Raw genomic sequence first — 19,374 nt, 5'->3', positions numbered from 1 at the left:
AAACAAAAATCATGTTAGAAGAGAACATGAAAAAAACAAAAGGAGAGGTTGAAGAGATTGAAAAGAGCATGAAAATCTTCACTGCAAGTATTATAGAGAAGCATGACCGGTCTTCGAAAGAGCTCTGTGATCTCATTAAAAATTTGAATGACTTGGAAAGGGGGACATTGGAGGTAAGAGATGTTAAAGAATCACCACAGTCCTGTCACACTAAAGGACAACAAAATACACAAACCTGTCACGCATGAGAGGTGAAATTTATCCACAAAGAGCTCAAGTACTCAACTTTGACAGGAAATAGAATTCAATAAATAGCAAAGTGCGTATAAAACTGAATGACAACTGAATGAAATCGATATGCCATTGTTTTTGCCATTTGATAGAGAACACTTAAAAAGGTGACGAAAACGGTGGCGTGGCAGGACAGGTCGATCGCAACAACTAAGCAGAAGAACAAACACATGACTGAGTCTCTGCTGGAAATGGGGCAAAAGTTTTCTGAGAGCCGCCAAGAGCTGACTGTCCAGAGAAAAGCCATGGCTAAGAGAATCAAGGTTCACTGCTCCGCTTCATTTTAGGGCTTTTTGGCAGAGTTCAGCCTGCAGAAAACATCATGTGATAATACTCTATACAAACAGGCAATGGGTACAATGTAGCAAAACGGATATGTTGTTATTTCACTGCTGATATTTTAACTTGTGCATTGATGTTCATTGCCGCTCAGGTTTAAAGGAAAACTCCTTTAATTTATAGCAACTTTTTACTCACCAGGTCAAATGCCGAGACACCAGGATTCATCTTGCTTTGCTGTTTCTGTTTATGATGCCAACACTAGGAAAGTCAGAAATGTTTAAATCCTCCTCAAGATCATTTAGTTCGAATTTGACCTGCGGCGCTTAAAAATAGCTCAGAAATCTGTACAGACAATTATATTGATCCAAAAACATTTCAGGTGTCAGTGAAATCAAAGTGAAAGTGGTAAGTGAGCTTTTTCAACCAACTGGAGTGTGAGCTAAAACTGTGAAAATGTCTCCAACAGAGGAGCAACAAAGTGACTGCACATATACTCAAGGAGAGACGGGATCTGTATTTGAAGAACCAGCAGTTAGAGCTGAAATATGAACAGGTAAACTGCTTAATTTGTCATGTCACTAGTTTTAACTATATTCATTGGCTCAATTGATGGACACTGAATGATGCATATGCCTGGTGGGTATTCATGTGATTCATGCAGGCTCAGCAGGAGCACGAAGAACTGCAGAGGAAGCAGGCCGAGGCCCTTCTGGACGTGCAGCAGAAAAGCGACCTGAAGGTTTTGGTGCTGGAGAGGCAGATCAAGTCTGTGACAGAAAATCTGGAGAAAGAGCAGTTTAAACTCTGGGTGGCGCTCGCCTTCGGACTGGGAGACCAAACAGCTGCAAAAAACATTAAGGTGCGGTTTTACATCTGCACTTTGTTTCATCCTGTGTTCAGTAGATTGTATGACCACGCAGTCAACAGGAATCACATCATGTTTAAGTGTCGTGTCATTTCATAGAGTCTTTGATGGCTCCATGACCTTTCCTCTAGTGCCAAACAGAACCGACTCAACCATGTTAGGTCTTAGAATTATTCTCACAACAGTTGTTTTTTTTGTGAGTTGTTTTTGTTGTTGTTTTGTACAAGAACAAATCACAAAGTGTGCATTCACCTTTAGGAGCTGTTTGATTCCAAACACGCCACCATCAAGGCCTTGAAGGATGACATCTCAGAAGATTTAATGGTTGGTCATCAGTGATCTCATTGTGATTTCACACACGTTTATTTGATCTGAGAGTTATTGATGCTGTGCCGTCATGTGATCGGCAGGAATATGACAAGGCAGCTAAGAAAGCCACTGCTCTTGAGACCTCTGTGGACAAGTGGCTCTCAAGTGGTGACATGGAAAAATCCATCAGGAAGACCTCGGAGGATAGCAAGGTTTGTCATCAGTTATCTTGAAGTGTTGTCATGCATCTTTTTTAACTGATCTGAAAGTAATTGCTGCAGTGTGCTTTGGTATTTTTCCAATCAGTTCTGGTGCTGACGTTTTATGTAAAAACAAATGTGTGATTGGCAGGATTCTGCCGACTTGATTCGGGGGCTGCTGGCTTTGTGCATCTCTGAGGACAAGTCTGTCCAAAGGAACGCACTGGGACTGAACCCTGCTGGTGCTGGGTCCACACAGTGAACTCAGACCTCTGGGCTGTACTCATCTGCTGTTTCTAGATGTTTTTCAACCCAAATCACCTCATTTTTCCACCTCTCTCTCTTTCAATTCATGATAATTTAAATAAAGTAAACTGCACAAACAGATGATGTAGTCTATTTCTATTTTCACCTTAAAGGATCATTATTTTTAACATAACTACTGTCTTGGGCTTATTTTCATAGTGCGCAACACCATTCATTTCGACAAAGACACTGACAGTGAGGTGATGAGACAGGTTGTAGACAAGTCTACAGTTTATCCAGATGACCACTTTATTTTAAAATGATAATCAGCACATCTCAATAATAATCCCTCATTGCACTGGATAACTGTTTGTGCCCATAACTGCGGCCAGTACTCTGAATCCAAGCTGGAACCTTCTCCTTTATTCTCCTTTTTCATATTTATAACCCATTACAATAAATACCTCCCAAAACAATCACACAAAATAACAATGACTGTCACCCCCGACATCCATTCCCCTGCATCCCCCCCACATTACATTGTACATGATATAGAATAAGGAAGAAACCCTCGTCTCTCCCCTCGACATCTATATACTGTAACTGTAATCTCAATTATGTCTGTACCTTGATGTCTGTCAACATCTGTTTCTTTATTTTACCAGTGTGAGGAGCCAGACGTTTGAAGGCTTTCAGGCTCTTTGGTCTGTGTTGAAGCTGCAGGGCACTGACTCTCTTCATGTCTTTTCATGTATTTTCCAGGAGCTTTTGAGTGGCCTCAGACGTCGAATGATGCATCAGTTTGAAACATTTTACACATTAAATCACTTTATCGAACATCACCAGAAGATGTTGTAGAGGTAATTTGTTTTAATAAATGTTCATTGTTTACATCACTTTATTAATTCATTTATATTATGTGTCTCGTATTTTTGGTCTCATTTAAATGATGTGGGTGCTTGAATTGCTTTAATCATTTTGTCATATTTTTGCCTGATAATTTGTTTTTGCTTGATAATTTGTTTTATCAGATAATTTATTTTTAGAAGACAAGAAATGTATACACAAAAGAATAAAAGAGCAGTAATGGGAGGATGCTGACCAAACATACACCAGTTGCAAATTTTACTATGTAAAATAGTGATGAGCACAGAAATCTGTCATCAGACAAATGCAGATAAGCTACAATAACTAAAATGCCGCAAAATCCCTGTCTTATGATGTATTGACAGCTTTTGCTCATCACTCTTGCACAGTGTTGTACAGTAAGGTTTGGATGTCACTGTCTTTTTATTTTGTTATTTTTTGTTATTCATTGAGCAGTGAGGGAAATGTTTTGGCCAGAAATGTGTTTGTCACACTGCCATCAACTGGTAGTACAGTATAATTTATTTCTCAAGTGGTGAACAAAAACTGCAGAGTACAGGGGAAACAGTTTGGCCACTGTAGGATTTCTGATCCAAATGGTCTTGTGTGTGTGAAGGAGGATAAATGTGAAAGAATTAAAAAACTGAGCAAATTCTGAAAACTGACAGAAGGAATCAATATTTGCCAGAGCAAGTGGAGCATGAAAACATAACATCAAGCATACAAGTATTTTCTGTGACTTGATTGTGTGCTTTCAGGCTTTGTAAATAAATGACAAATTAAGAGGGGTTTCTCCACAGCCAGCCTCCACTGAGAGTAAACAGCTGACAGGAAACACGACCACTTTCACCGGAAAGGAGGAGCAGCTCTTATTGTAGCCTGAGAGCTGCTGTAATGGCGGTGTCCCGTCGTTCCTCGCAGCAGCAACAACAGCAGAGTACCTTACAGTCTCCGCCGAGAAACAGCTCGCTTTCGGGAGCTCCTCCGGCCTCTCCGCCGATGGCCCTGCTGACCTCGGCCGTCGGAAGCCCGGAGAATGAAAGGGAATGCAGCGGAGGCATTGACATGGCCCTGGCCTCCCCGGACCTACCAGCCCCGGTCCTAGCGAGCAGTGCGAGCTCCACCACGACAACCTCTGGCGGCGGCAGCAGCAGCGTCTCAAGTCCCGGATCTGGAGCTACTAGTCCCACCGACGGTAGCAGCGGCATCGGCGGGGCGTTCAGGGAACTGTTCGAGGCCTGTCGTAACGGGGATGTATCCAGAGTAAAGAGACTTGTCGATTCGGTCAACGTTAACGCGAAGGACATGGCTGGTCGAAAATCAACTCCCCTTCATTTCGCTGCGGGTAACGATGAGCTAAGCTAATGATGCAGCAGCGCTATGTTTTGTAGCTAGCATGATGTCACGGGCAGTTAGCCAGCGTTGTTGTGTTTTGGTGGACGTGTTTACAGCTAACTTGCTTTTTAGTCCCCCCCTGATAAGGTTAAAGACAACTACAATTTACCTCTTCTGAATTAATAGCTAATTAGCCAAACAGCTAATTTGATCCAGTTTGATTATCAAGCAGACGACCGTCAACATTTGCTGAGAAAACACATACTGACCCCTACTTTAGCTTGGCAGAAAAAATAAGGAAAGAAAACGTTAATTAATGGATCATATTAGCAAGAACGGCAGCACAATGCGAGTTTACGTTTTGTGTGTTAAGTTTGCGTTTGCACAAGTTGTCCTGAACAAAATAAACGCTAACTCTGCTGACACGTAAATCATGGCAATGAAGTATGTTTACAATGATGTTGCAGCGTCTCAATGCGGATTTTATATTTCATAATTTAATAATAAGATCCCTGCAAAAATTTTGCAGGGATTTCCATCTGAAACCTGCAGTTGTGATTATTTTTATACGCTTAAATTTACATAGAGTAAAAGCTACATTTAAATTCATTTTAATCCTCTTTCAGGTTTTGGCAGGAAAGATGTGGTGGAGCACCTCTTGCAGACAGGGGCCAATGTTCATGCCAGGGATGATGGAGGACTTATCCCCCTGCATAATGCCTGCTCTTTCGGCCACGCAGAAGTTGTCAGCCTCCTCTTGTGTCAGGGCGCAGACCCCAACGCCAGAGATAACTGGAACTACACTCCGTTACATGAGGCTGCCATCAAGGGAAAGATAGATGTGTGCATTGGTAAGGATCCCTGCTGAGTATGTCCAAGCACAGACAACTCTTGAAATCTGATAAATGTTTTTCAAGACTGTTTTAGTTTTATGTGTCATTAGTTGCAATTTAGCTAAGGTTCTGGAAAAGTTTGATATCTGGATTCAAAAGTCTGACTTTGAGACAAAGGTTTTTGAAGTATGTGAGTGCTGGTGCCAGGAAATTAGTTAGTTAGCATTATTCGTTATTATTTTTATTAGTTATTATTATCAATTACTTTAGCAAACACTGAGGTGGTTTGTCTACCTAACTCTTTGCTGTATAACCAACTCATGTCGTTTTTTATCTGCACCTCTGTCACTCAGTGTTACTCCAACATGGAGCTGATCCAAACATCCGCAACACTGATGGAAAATCTGCTCTGGATCTAGCTGACCCATCAGCCAAGGCTGTTCTCACAGGTCAGTGCTTTTCAGCTGCTTATCTCTCACATTAACCCATATACATTTTACTCACACTTTCACAGCAAGTGACTTATGACTACGGGATTAAATAAGGCCTCAGCTTGCAGATAATCATCATTAAATTTAAAATTATTCAAAATGTAATGGCCAAGTGAACTGCATTCACACAAGAGAAGATCCACATGTTTCTGGCCTGACATCAGTAAACCATTATTACACTGAACTGGGCATTTTGCAATTACACTGTAGGCTAAGCATGACCACCAGGTTGTCTGACCCCTTGCTCCTTTTGAGTCCTAGTTTTTCTCTGTGGAACAGAGGCATGTAACTGCAGCACAGTGCTTTGTCAACAGCCTTTAATGCACCTTCTCTTTATCAACACCCCAAACTTTCCACCTGAACAAAGTGTAAAGGCTAGCAAACTTAGTTTTGGTAGTCTCCTTGCATGGAATGATTGCCATGAACCACAGGGTGCATCCCTTTACCAAACAAATATGAGCAGTAAAGGCTTACATACCACATAAAGTTACATCACATGCTTACATTTAGCTCTAATCTTCATGTTTATTTTCATTCAGGTGAATACAAGAAGGATGAACTTTTGGAAGCAGCAAGGTGAGTATTATCCTGACTGGTCATTACTATAATTTCCTGTTGGCCAGAGTCAAGCAGCTGTATTGTTTTCTTCTTATCAGGTTTAATTTTGACTTAACTCTTAGAGGGGACATTTTTAGCTGTGTTTGTGGCTATAACATGAAGTGGTTAAGGTACAGTGAGAAGTAGACTAACCACAGTGTGCCTATAATAGTGGGTAGTATATTTTTATACATACATGTGACCGTTAAAAACATGTGAGTAACAAAAGCAGTACGTAGTTTAATCTATTATCGAGTTCTTATCATCTGTGAAATCCTGTGAAATGACATTGAGATTATGGCATTCAGTTTCTCCATTAAAATCCCAGGAGATAGAGATTTTGATGAGGAACACTTAATGAAAGTCTTTTCCATGTAATTACAGGAGTGGAAATGAAGAAAAGCTGATGGCACTGCTGACTCCATTAAATGTCAACTGTCATGCCAGTGATGGCCGCAAGGTAAATGAGCCACTAGCACCACACCACATCACACCAGACATAACTTTCACAACAGTGTTGATACAACATGTTGTGCAGAGTTTCAAAATCATTCTAATGTATTTTAAAAATAGCAAGAACGTTCCTGAGTCAGACAACGTGTGAGTAGTCTGATGATGGCTGGATTAGTTTGTGTGCTGCAGCTATAAAGAGGATTTATATCATTGGATTCGTGGGAGGCTGTTAATGGGGATCACTATAGATGTTTTTCTTTCTCTAATTATGCATGTGTGACTCTCATTAGACCATCCTTGAAGTCCATTTGCCCCTGTCATAACATCTCGGCTTTTACTTTACCAATTTCATTAATTGTGTGGAGGTTCAGCTTTTAATTTTTAAGCTCCGTTTTTTCTGTTGACAGGTCTTTTTTCACAATAAACAATTTTTTTCGTTTTCATTTTCTGGAGCTAAAGTAAACAGACATCTCATTCAGTAACAGTTATGTGCTTTTGTTAATAATTTTTCAACATGTTTTAGATGGGACTATCTTTCTCTACTTTCCCATAATCACTTTTCCATATCAGATGCTGGAGCAAAGCTATTTGTGATCTTGAAATCTATTTAGGTTCACAGGCATCCGCTCAGATCAGAAAACAAGACTTCTATCTAAATATTCTGCAGCAGCCTGTTTTTGTAGTTTATTTGTCTGTATCGTTCTAGTGTTTCCTCTGAACTCCAAAGTCCATGTTATTGGAACTTGCTCATATGGTATTTGTGGCATGAATTTTTTTCCCTCTTTATTGGCAGATGGACTAGAAGTATAATTATACAAATATGCACTTTTTATAGAACGTACTTTGCAGTTATTTTCTAACATCAGCATTTAGCATTGCTAATTTAAGATTGTTTTTGCATTTCATTTCCCTGTCTTTTTTTTTGTTTGTTTTTGCATTACTTTTCTTAGAAATAATTGAAGTATTTCCTGTCTTATCTGGCAAAATTGCTTTCTTTCAACTTCACTGTGGCATAAAAATCCATTGAAACTAACACTATATCAGCGTTAGCTCATTTCACTCATTCCTAACCACATTTTCTTCAACAGCAGATAAAGTATTACTCCCTCCCTGCCTCCTTTGCAGTATGTTTAGAGTTTGCATGCTCTAAGCCAGTGTGCCAGTGTAGATTTGGCCGGGTACCATTAACCAGTCCTTGCCTTTTCACAAAGCCATAGAGAAAACGGAGGAGGAGAGGTCACACTTACCCTCCAGCTATTTACCTCTCTGGCCTGGTGTCACATTTCATTTCAAGCCATGTTTGATGGATCACACAGGGGTTTATAACTAGAGCTTGTGTTTCACTGACTTAGGAAGGGAGAAAAGAATTGCTGTGAAAAGATACTGTCATTTTGTAATTTTTGTTTCGTTTTGTTTTCCGTGTGACTCTGGCAACATTTGTCGATCAGTCAACATCCCAAAAAATGCTGGTAAGTTGACCTTGATAACGGCCACTTGATTGATGCACTGTTGTGATCTCTTTTTTTTTTTTTTGTTTGTTTTATTCCTTTAATCCATTGTTTTTATTTGACCAATAAGCTGGCTGTCACTTGTTAATTGCACATCATGGACCTGGGTGTACGGGTCACTCATGTATCCTACCCTGATGCTCCTCTTTGTGTGTGTGTGTGTGTGCGCGCGCGCGTGCGTGTGTGAGAGCGTGCGTGGCATGTGATCTAGTGAGTGAGTTGGGTTGGTGTCTTGGTGACAACTCATCTTTTTGGATTTGGAGAGGAGCTCAAAATGTCCACTGCCTGCTTTCTTCAGCGTCTGTCCTCTCCTCTGCACACTCACCCACACTTCTCCAACTTTCAGTCACTTGCTCTCGAGTCAGTCTCTGATGTGGCTTTTAATTCACTCATTCATTTATTGTTGTGATGATGATCACTCATGCATGCCTGAAGGCCTGCCCCTCTGCATTTTGTCAAGCGAATCCTGAATACATGTCTGTGAAATTTGTGTCTACTTGACGTTCCCTGTTGGATCAGTTGGTATGCAACATGAATGGACTACATTTCACCTGTCGTTGTAGTGCTATGCTACCCTCCATGGTAATGACTTTTGATTGCTCGTGTCATCCCACACTGAATGATGCCCACATGATTCGAATCTTTCGTCCATCTGATTTTTACCACTGTGGCTTGAGATCTAACGGCTGGCTTTCTGGGCTTTACATTAATAGCACTGCATGGAAATTGAATTGAATGATGTCCCTCCTTTTTTTATTGTAAGCTTGACCTGAGCTAGACTGTTGAGTAGAGAACAAATGCCACTGAATTTTGGATTTGCAGCTTTGCTTAGACTAACATTTATTTCTTTTTGGCTGAAATAAGTAAAGCCATTTGATTAGCTTGCATAGATGCTTTCTCAAACACCTAACCTGCTTATTGTGGCTTCATTGCATCCTGTTACGGTTGGGTTTCGATAGCATTTTATCAAACCTGAATCCAGTATTGAACCCACTCGTGAAACCTAAATTCTAATTAAATCTATTTACTGGATGTTAAGCTTTTGAGGATTTCAAGTAACATAATACATAAATATATTTAAGAGCCAAAACTTAATGATTGGCATTCAAAGAACTGATGGTTTGCCAGTTTTTTTAGCCAGATAATTGCATACATCTCTTCTACTCTCCATAAAAAATAAAAAGGACTTGGAGCTTAACAACTTTTACTAAGTGAAACTGGATAAAAATTGAACGGGCTATTGAATCCCAACCATAATTCCTTCCCAGCCATTCTGAATTTAATATTCTAACAGTTGCACCAGTGGATGCTTTCTTGCCAGCTTACTGCATAAAACCTCTTTTTAACCTCCAAGCCCCAGAAGAATATTTTATTTTGCTGATCTTACCAAATGGAAGTTGAGGTAGATGAGTAATGATGTTAAAGTTGCTTGTTGTCACACACTCAGGTCAGACACAATATGGAAAGCAAATGAATTTTTGCCGCTGGATTTGCCCACAAACTCCATTGACCTTGCATCATATCCTCCATTCATCTGCAACTCACTGAGCGTAGCCTGCCATAGCACAATGCTTCTGGCCCTAATCAGCCGCTTGCTCCTGTGGCCATCTAAGGCAGCACACAGTAAAGCAGCCGGCGGCCCGCATGCGCTAACAAGCTGTCCTCTCTTCCAGTCGACACCCCTCCACCTGGCTGCAGGCTACAATCGGGTCCGCATCGTTCAGCTCCTCCTCCAGCACGGAGCCGACGTTCACGCCAAGGACAAAGGGTGAGACATCATGGACGTGTGAAGAACTAAATTTGTCATTCAGCCATCTTTGTTGACATTAACCTGTCTTAACCTGACTGTCTTCTCCCCGCAGTGGTCTGGTTCCTCTTCACAATGCTTGCTCCTATGGTCACTTTGAGGTCACTGAGCTTCTGCTTAAAGTAAGACCCGCTAAAGTCTCAATCCTTAATTCATGTACTTCCCATGTCAGGGTAGTTTTAATCCAGCAAAGTCAAACTTGACCCTGGTTATGGACATAGTTGAACACAGTATATGTACATTGGTGTTTACTGCCATCACAGCTCCATGTTTATTTTCCCTAGGGAAATGTGAATTCAAAGAGGTTTTGGTCTTTGATAAAGTGCAAGTTCTCTTTGACTACATCAAAAAACATTACATTTAAAGATTTAACCATGACATAATGATAAAAAATACCCCATTCCAGAGGAGTTTTTTGTTTTGTTTTTTTTTCTTTGTGTGAAAGAAAATTGGGACTTTGAAACAATCCCTTTCTTTTCCAAACTGTGTGGAAGGTTTCACTCTGTGATGATGCAGCCAGCACACGCACACCATTTGGAAATGCTGTCAAGTTCATTTACTGGCAGGTTACATTACATACATGTATTAGGCCTTAGGTATATCTCCAGTGTGTTTTAGCGAGAAACAATGAACATAAACATATTTTGATTGTTTGCAAAAAAACAAACAAATTAAATTCTAATTTTAAGTACATAAATACGTAAATACCATTGTGTGGTATAATAACATATTGTCCACAATTTTAACCAGGGATTTAAATCTCCAAATACATATATTTTTATACACATTTTGATCAGTCCGAATTCTGGGAAGTAAACAAATGTCATTTCATTGTTCTGTACATCATATCCTGTGCTCTGATGTGCTCTTCTCTCTGCAGCATGGAGCCTGTGTGAACGCCATGGACTTGTGGCAGTTCACTCCTCTCCACGAGGCAGCGTCCAAGAACCGAGTGGAGGTCTGTTCCCTGCTGCTGAGCCACGGGGCCGATCCCACCCTGCTAAACTGTCACAGCAAGAGCGCCGTGGACATGGCCCCCACCCCAGAGCTTAAAGAAAGGCTCACCTGTGAGTTCTCTCTCAGTCGCACAGCAAACACACACACAAACACAACAATGATTGGATCACATTTTATGGAGAACACTCTCACAGACGCGATATACTTATAAGTTTAGTCCATAAGCAATAGCTGTTGACTTCAAAAACCCAAATCAGTCTTTGCAGAATGCATCAATACATTCAAATAAGTAGCCTGACATCACTCAAACTGCACTCAAAAAATCAGAATGTGAAACACTCAATTTTCCGTTCATTTTCCTTGTTTTTCGTCCATGTAGATGAGTTCAAAGGTCACTCACTGCTGCAGGCAGCCCGAGAGGCAGACATGGCCAAAGTGAAGAAGACGTTGGCTCTGGAGATCATCAGCTTCAAACATCCTCAGACCAACGAGACAGCCCTGGTCAGAACCAACCTGAGTACTCGTGTACATTTGAGTGTTGCTTGTGAATGAAAACAGTGCTAATGGAGCTCCTATTCCCAGCTTCTTTATTGGTTACAAATTATGTTTATGCCAACAAACAAAAAAATTCCCTGATTTCAAATTTTGAAGTGAATTAAAATTGGTCTCGCTAGCAATGCTGTGTGTGATTAATGCTGATGTACAGACAGTTAGTTGTATGGAATTGACTGTTGTGTTTAGTGGTTTGGTATTTACATAAAACATTTTTCCAAGGTTGCCGGTCTTAGATTCCAGCATACAAATGTAATGTTGATGTGTATTTCAGCACTGTGCCGTCGCTTCCCCCCACCCTAAGAGGAAACAGGTGACGGAGTTGTTGCTGCGTAAAGGTGCCAACATCAATGAGAAGAACAAAGAGTAAGTCCACAACATTTAGGTTTTGCATTTTGAAAAGGAAGTTAAGTGTATGTTCCAGCACATTAACTGATAACAAGAAAAGAAATAACAAAACAGAAAGTAGTGAAACCTTCCTGTCTGTTGTGTCCTCCAGCTTTATGACTCCCTTGCATGTTGCTGCCGAGAGAGCTCACAACGATATACTGGAGGTGCTGCAGAAACATGGAGCAAAGGTCTGTTGTTTAATTTACCGTTTCAAAATATTCATTCTGTGCAGCCAGCTTGGAAATGATTTTCAGAAATGTGTGTTGAATTTGCAGAATGCAGAAATGTGTTGCTGAACCTTAACTCCACCTCCTCTGACTCCAGGTGAATGCTGTGGACACACTCGGTCAGACAGCTCTTCACAGAGCTGCGCTGGCTGGTCACATCCAGACCTGCAAGCTGCTGCTGAGCTACGGGGCCGACCCCGCCATCGTATCTCTGCAGGGTTTCACTGCTGCCCAGATGGGCAATGAGGCTGTACAGCAGATTCTTAATGGTAAGCAGACCTGCTGCTCTTCTAGCTGTTTACTATGGTTAGCTTTTAGGTTTGATTTTTTTTTTTTTTTTTTTTTTTTGACTCCATTTCAGTGCTCAATGCTTTTAGGTTACATCCCCCCTTTAGCTACCCCTTTTGCTGGGGGGTAGCTAAAGTGGTGAGTTTTGAATTAAAACATATTAGTGTGGATGTGGCCGTACACGTGTCTTCAGAGGGATGTACCAGATTAACACTGATCAGAGGATTTTTAGATGATTTTTCTCTTTTTTTCTCCAGAAAATGTTCCCACACGTAATTCTGACGTGGACTACAGATTTCTGGAGGCGGCCAAAGCAGGAGATCTGGACACAGTGCAAGTAAGTCCACGGTTTCTTCTGTGGTTGTGGCTACAGTTTAATTTCTAGACGTGGTGCCTTGTTTTGTTTTTTTTATTTGTTTGGAGATGATTTTCACTTGCCAATGTTGGCAGCAAAACTACTTTTGCATTATTGTAATAATAATACTGTGTTGAGTTGCTAATTGTCACGTTGTCTCTGTGTATGGCAGCAACTTTGCACCCCTCAAAATGTAAATTGCCGGGACTTGGAGGGCCGCCACTCCACTCCTCTGCACTTTGCAGCTGGTTACAACCGAGTGGCTGTAGTTGAATACCTGTTGCACCATGGAGCTGATGTCCATGCCAAAGACAAGGGGTGAGTTCTTTTTTTCTATAAGCTATGTATGTCAGTACAGTGATGATTCATTCCTGCATCATTACAGTATGTTAAATGTTGAGTTTATTTTGCAGCAGATATAAATACAAAGTTAAAAGTAGGTGCAAAACACCTTTTCTTTCTGGTGTGAAGATTTTCACTTCTGTTTTTCCTCCTCCTAGCGGCCTGGTCCCCCTCCACAACGCCTGCTCCTACGGTCACTATGAAGTGGCTGAGCTGCTGGTCAGACACGGAGCTTCAGTCAACGTCGCCGACCTGTGGAAGTTCACCCCGCTTCACGAGGCTGCAGCTAAAGGCAAATACGAGATCTGCAAGCTGCTGCTCAAAGTGAGGATCCGTTATTGTCATCTGTCACAAGTATCGTCTTAGATTCATTTGTGTCCTCTGTTAGTGATTGTTATGATGATGATGATGATCTGTCTGACCTGTTCAGCACGGAGCCGACCCCTCCAAGAAGAACCGTGATGGCAACATGCCGCTGGACATGGTGAAAGATGGCGACACAGACATCCAGGACCTGCTGAGAGGTGATGCTGCCTTGTTGGACGCTGCTAAGAAAGGCTGCCTCGCCCGAGTCCAGAAGCTCTGCTCCCCAGAGAACATCAACTGCAGAGACACACAGGGGCGCAACTCCACACCTCTACACCTTGCAGGTAGTTATATTCTAGCTACTTTAATATGTTTTTGGAAAAGAGCCATTAAAATGCACCAGTTATGCAAAGTGTTAAAAGAAAGCACATTTCCATGCTCTGACTCCTGCTCCTTCTCCTCAGCTGGCTACAACAATCTTGAGGTGGCAGAGTATCTGCTGGAGCATGGGGCTGATGTCAACGCCCAGGACAAAGGAGGCCTTATCCCTCTTCATAATGCTGCTTCTTATGGGGTCAGTCTCAACAACATAAACACATTTCTTATTAAACACAGATCATGTGGGGGTTTGACGCGTTGAAAAAGCTTTAAACTACAGCAAACTCACAGTTGTGAATTTGCAACATTTTTAAACTGAAATATATTTATTGTGTTGGTGCTCTGGCCTCCAGCTTCTCTAAATACCATCAGTAAATGTTAACTGGATCTGTGTTGTGTTATTCAACTTAAATTTCATTTGTTTTGTGGCTCAGACCAACACTGACTCATCCTCTGTTGCCTCTCTCCCTCACAGCATGTGGACATTGCAGCCCTGCTGATCAAGTACAACACGTGTGTGAATGCTACGGACAAATGGGCTTTCACACCCCTGCATGAGGCAGCCCAGAAGGGTCGTACACAGCTCTGCGCACTGCTGCTGGCTCATGGAGCTGACCCCACCATGAAGAACCAAGAGGGCCAAACTGCTCTGGACCTGGCAACGGTAACAGCTTAAGGGTTACTGTGAAATTAGTTTTTCAGGCTTATGTGGTGGTCTAAGGATTTATATTAAAACATATCAAATAGAAAAATCTATGTTTTCACTTATTCGTTCTCTAGTTACATGACAGTCGGACTGCTATTTGTTTTATACTCAAAACTGATCACTCAACTGATCAAAATCTACTCGAAAATAAATCGGGCTCCTTTTAACAAGTTTTTCTTTGTCATTCCTGCAGGCTGACGATATCCGGGCCTTGCTGATGGACGCCATGCCACCGGATGCCCTGCCCAGCTGCTTTAAGCCCCAGGCCACAGTGGTCAGCGCCTCCGTCATCTCCCCGGCCTCCACACCATCCTGTCTGTCGGCCGCCAGCAGCATAGACAACCTGGCCGGGCCGCTCACTGAGCTGGCTTCGGCTGCTGCCGCCGGCACCTCCGGGGTGGCAGATGGAGCCACGGGCACGGACCGCAAGGAAGGGGAAAGTGAGTTTGTGGCATTTATGATATCAGATACTGGTGAATTCCAGAAAAATACAGACATTGAAGAAGTGTGCAAACCCTGTTTTGACATTGTCAACTATTTTTCATTCAACTTTAACACCCTGTTTTTCATAGTGACAATGCTGGACATGAACATAAGTCAGTTCCTGAAGAGCCTGGGCCTGGAGCACTTAAGGGACATCTTTGAGAGGGAACAGGTCAGCTACCTCAAAAATACTTCATATGCTTAAAGCTCAACCGCTACTTTCACATTAGTATATGAAGTCTGTCAGTCCGTCTCATCTCATGAATTTCCCCTAGGGGATAAATAAAGTATCTTTCTATAAGACAGTATAACATAATGACACTTTAAAACTGTGGTTTTATAGAAACAGTCCAACAGCATAAGGTTGAGTTGCGTTTACTGGCTGGTATAAAAGTCTAAACCTGCTCTATCATTTCCTTTTTCCAGATCACCCTGGATGTGTTGGCAGACATGGGTCACGAGGAGCTGAAGGAGATTGGAATTAACGCCTATGGCCACCGACACAAGCTTATCAAGGGTGTTGAGAGGCTGCTGGGCGGCCAGCAAGGTGAGGAGGCATCCTGGGGATTTTTTTTTTTTTTTTTTTTTTTTTTCTCTACGACCATTGGGTCGCCAAAGTCAGACATTTTCAAACCTTACACGTAGCAGCGTTCAATTTTGACTGTTTGCTTTTCAGGTGCCAACCCATACTTGACATTCCACTGTGCCAACCAGGGCACCATCCTGATAGACCTCGCCCCCGACGACAAGGAGTACCAGTCTGTGGAGGAGGAGGTGAGTCGAGTTTACTGTATTTAACTGCTGGGGTTTTTGCAATCTTTTTTTTGTCAGTTTGTTTGCAGACCATTGGCTGATGGTGAGAGAGTCTAATGATAACATCATGGTGTTTTTGGTGTGTGTCACTCAGATGCAGAGCACCATCCGAGAGCACAGAGACGGGGGCAACGCTGGTGGTGTGTTCAGCAGATACAACATCATCAAGGTGTGAACCAGGAGTCTCTCTACCTTTTCTGTCTGCTTTGATAATCCACAGACCTCTGAGCAGCTTTTATAGGGACTACTTCTTTGGTAGAAAGTATTAATGAAAACATTACAGCAATCTGACCAGATGTGTCTGCGTCAGCATTTAATCCTCAACAGAACGCCCGCCGTCTTGTCTGATACATGTCATATTGTGCCCCACAGATTCAGAAGGTGGTCAATAAAAAACTGAGGGAACGTTACACACACCGGCAGAAGGAAATCGCAGATGAGAACCACAACCACCACAATGAGCGGATGTTGTTTCATGGTAAACACACACACTGTCTCACCATCTGTTGGACTTGTGTGCCAGCATCAGGCGTCGGTTGTGTCTCATTTGAGTTCAAAAACTGCTACTAACCTTGGATTTTTATTCATCAGGCATCTATTTGTAATTGTGTAAAGTACTGCATGTCAGTTATTGTATATAATATCATTCTGCCCCTGTCGTCACGTCTTGCTTCAGGTTCCCCGTTCATCAACGCCATCATCCACAAAGGCTTTGATGAGCGCCATGCCTACATAGGAGGGATGTTTGGAGCAGGGATCTACTTTGCAGAGAACTCTTCAAAGAGCAATCAGTACGTCTACGGCATCGGTGGAGGCACAGGCTGCCCGACGCACAAAGACCGCTCCTGCTACCTGTGCCACAGGTAACTTTGACTTAACCTTGAACCTTGAGCATCACAGGCTAAAGTGCAATTTCAAACTAAACCACAACATTGATAGATGTGTTGGTTGTAAAACTACTTCGTTCCTTCTTGTTCTTTATCAAATTAAAGGTTATTCATGCAATACTGTCTAACTGTTCTCCTCTGGTCTGAACTCGCAGGCAAATGCTGTTCTGCCGAGTGACCCTGGGGAAATCCTTCCTACAGTTCAGTGCCATGAAGATGGCCCACGCTCCCCCAGGACATCATTCAGTAATCGGGCGGCCCAGTGTTAACGGCCTAGCCTACGCTGAATACGTGATCTACAGAGGAGAGCAGGTAAACAAAGCATCTTTCCATTAATATATGTCTTTATTTAAACTCGAAGATCATTGAGGGTAAAGCCCTTATTTACAAAGACGTTAAGTAGATAAAAATACCACTTAAAAAGGACATCAAATTAAAACAAACATATAAATACAATTAATAAAATAATGTAATGACAAGAATCAATTAAAATGGGTACAAACAGAAGTTAAAAGGTCAGAGATTAAGAATCTAAAATGACCAAAAGGTAACAACGAATTCATTTGTAAAGTGCTTTGTAGTAAGTTCCAGGTGGACAGTGCAAAAAAGCCAAAAGCAGATCTTCCTAAGTCAGCATGAACTCAAAGGACACAGAGCGTAAGCCAGTCGGTAGTCCTGCTGTAATGTGGCCCAGTGGACCAAACTAACATGGATGTAAGATATGACGGCGGTTTTTCAAGAAGGGCTTTGTAAATAAACAAATACATATGCAAATCACGTCTTTGGAGAGAGAGGACCATACAACCTTTTCATACAGGATGCAATGACGAGTGTTATTGGCATCACCAGTGATGAACCTAAGAGCAGAGTTGTAGACAGCATCATGGGGTTTTAGGGTTGCAGCTGAAGCATGTCTGTACAAGATGTCACCATAATCTAAAATTAATTTTTAAAAACAAAAGTCTGTAGTATTAACAAAAATACATCAAACACCTTCTGTCTCATGTTGACCAATGTCTTGCTGTATTCCTCCTTCAGGCCTACCCAGAGTACCTCATCACCTATCAGATCCTTAAACCAGAGAGCGCAGCCCAGTCTGCTGCAGGAGCCGAGCAGAAGTCGTAGTTATGTTACGTCACACACACACACACACATACACACACAAGGACTTGATGCTTGTTATTTTCTCCTTTGTATTGCAAATGCCTGAACACCTTTTCTTTACCAAGCACATTTCCAGTCTCCTGTCCAGTAGAACCCATGGTGACCAGTGCTTTGTGAGTGGATATGCTGTATAATACTCTCCTACTCGTGGTGATGACACACTTTTTTTTTCCTTTTCCTTTTTTTTTGCATCGGCTGCATGTTAATACAGAAGCATGTAAGGCCCAATAGCGTGTGTGGGTTAGTTCTCCCTCCTCCTCACCAATCAGGAGGATGCTCTTAGAGACTATAAAGTATCAGCATTAACAGTTTTCACTCTTTGTCGCCTCATGCCTTGTGACTGTGGAGAATCACCGACCCTTCACCTCTACACACACAAACACACACTGTCTCACTGTCAAAAGCCTGAAATCTGTGGACTACTACTTCCCCACTGTATCTGGGTTCATCCTGTACAGAATGGCCTCTGGTAACTGTGATTTTAATGCTAACCTATAATAACACTACCAAACAGGTAACAGTGCATTGTTGCTATGCTGAAATGCTGACTTTCCAAACTTTGACCCTAATAACACTACAGACACTGACTGAACTGAAATGTTTTTTAGTGGTTTTATTCAGGGCTGGACACATTAGATTGAGAAAGGGCTCTCTGTCAAATCACAAGAGACTATTTTATTGTCATTACAATATTGATTTGTATGAGAGAGGATGTGTGATCAGTAGCTTAATGCAATGTAAGGCATCATAATTACACAAGACGTGGATGTTGTACATTAAAAGCATTATATATGACTGTGCTTCAAACAGTAGAGCTGGTATATGTTGAAATGTACTTGTGATGCCTTACAAGTCATCAAGGCACCCTTCTGTCACCATGGTCTTACTCACAGACATCCCACGCATATGGATTTGCACTTTTACATAGAAACCTATTTAAGTTATTTTGAATTTAAATTGCAAATATGCGGGAAAAAAATATTTGTACAGGTTGTGTAAATGGTTGTGTATAACTGTTGCTGTTTAACAGTATCTTTGAGTTAAACTGTAAATGACATCTGAATTTTTTTTCCTTTCATGCCTTCTTGATTCTCCCAACTTTTTTTTAAATAAATGTCCCATTAACAGCTTCTTGTGTTGAAATTCTTATAGTCCGATCATTTCTGTAGAAAGCTTTAGTTTATGTTTTCGCTGTATATAAGCTTTGATATCACATATAAAAATATAAAGCAGTACAGTTGCTGTGACATGTCAAGATGCAAAGGACAAAACAGGTATGATCTGATTTTGGTAGTTACTCAGACAAAGGTACAATATGTCTAAACCAACACTCAGCTGTAAGGAATCAAGACAGCAAATCCAGTCCAGTTGTGAAAAAAACTGACTTTCTCCCTGGAGTGAGTGACTACGGGTCTATGTATGTATGTATCTATCTATCTATG

At 41.6% G+C, this 19,374-nt stretch overlaps 1 protein-coding gene across 2 annotated transcripts; it reads left to right on the top strand.

Annotated features, from left to right (window-relative positions):
- The first annotated feature begins 3,908 nt into the window (after positions 1 to 3,908).
- Positions 3,909 to 19,052, top strand: LOC111229052 (tankyrase-1). Of its 2 annotated transcripts, XM_022755217.1 has the most exons (28): positions 3,909 to 4,405; positions 5,022 to 5,246; positions 5,582 to 5,677; positions 6,259 to 6,295; positions 6,701 to 6,776; positions 8,218 to 8,238; positions 9,951 to 10,045; positions 10,140 to 10,206; positions 10,965 to 11,151; positions 11,421 to 11,542; positions 11,868 to 11,959; positions 12,093 to 12,171; positions 12,308 to 12,479; positions 12,756 to 12,835; positions 13,026 to 13,171; positions 13,354 to 13,519; positions 13,626 to 13,845; positions 13,966 to 14,075; positions 14,355 to 14,543; positions 14,779 to 15,025; positions 15,158 to 15,240; positions 15,495 to 15,615; positions 15,745 to 15,842; positions 15,976 to 16,050; positions 16,254 to 16,359; positions 16,558 to 16,744; positions 16,924 to 17,080; positions 17,807 to 19,052. In XM_022755217.1, exons 1-28 carry the CDS (start codon positions 3,955 to 3,957, stop codon positions 17,891 to 17,893), a joined length of 3,792 nt encoding a protein of 1,263 aa, XP_022610938.1. In that variant the 5' UTR covers positions 3,909 to 3,954; the 3' UTR covers positions 17,894 to 19,052. The 2 variants fall into 2 exon arrangements, with proteins under 2 accessions (XP_022610938.1, XP_022610944.1); XM_022755223.1 differs by lacking the exon at positions 8,218 to 8,238.
- Positions 19,053 to 19,374: the final 322 nt, after the last annotated feature.

The sequence above is a fragment of the Seriola dumerili genome, unplaced genomic scaffold, assembly GCF_002260705.1.
Source record: "Seriola dumerili isolate Sdu_G_001 unplaced genomic scaffold, Sdu_1.0 BDQW01000017.1, whole genome shotgun sequence".
In the NCBI taxonomy this organism is placed as follows: domain Eukaryota; kingdom Metazoa; phylum Chordata; class Actinopteri; order Carangiformes; family Carangidae; genus Seriola; species Seriola dumerili.
This window is presented reverse-complemented; position numbering and strand designations above follow the sequence as displayed.

Bases quoted from the DNA above. Each gene is read 5' to 3' on its own strand.
- LOC111229052 (XM_022755217.1), top strand. From the start codon at position 3,955: ATGGCGGTGTCCCGTCGTTCCTCGCAGCAGCAACAACAGCAGAGTACC. The intron at 12,836-13,025 runs GTAAGTCCACGG...TGTGTATGGCAG, and splicing joins GAGATCTGGACACAGTGCAA to CAACTTTGCACCCCTCAAAA. The intron at 13,172-13,353 runs GTGAGTTCTTTT...TCCTCCTCCTAG, and splicing joins GTCCATGCCAAAGACAAGGG to CGGCCTGGTCCCCCTCCACA.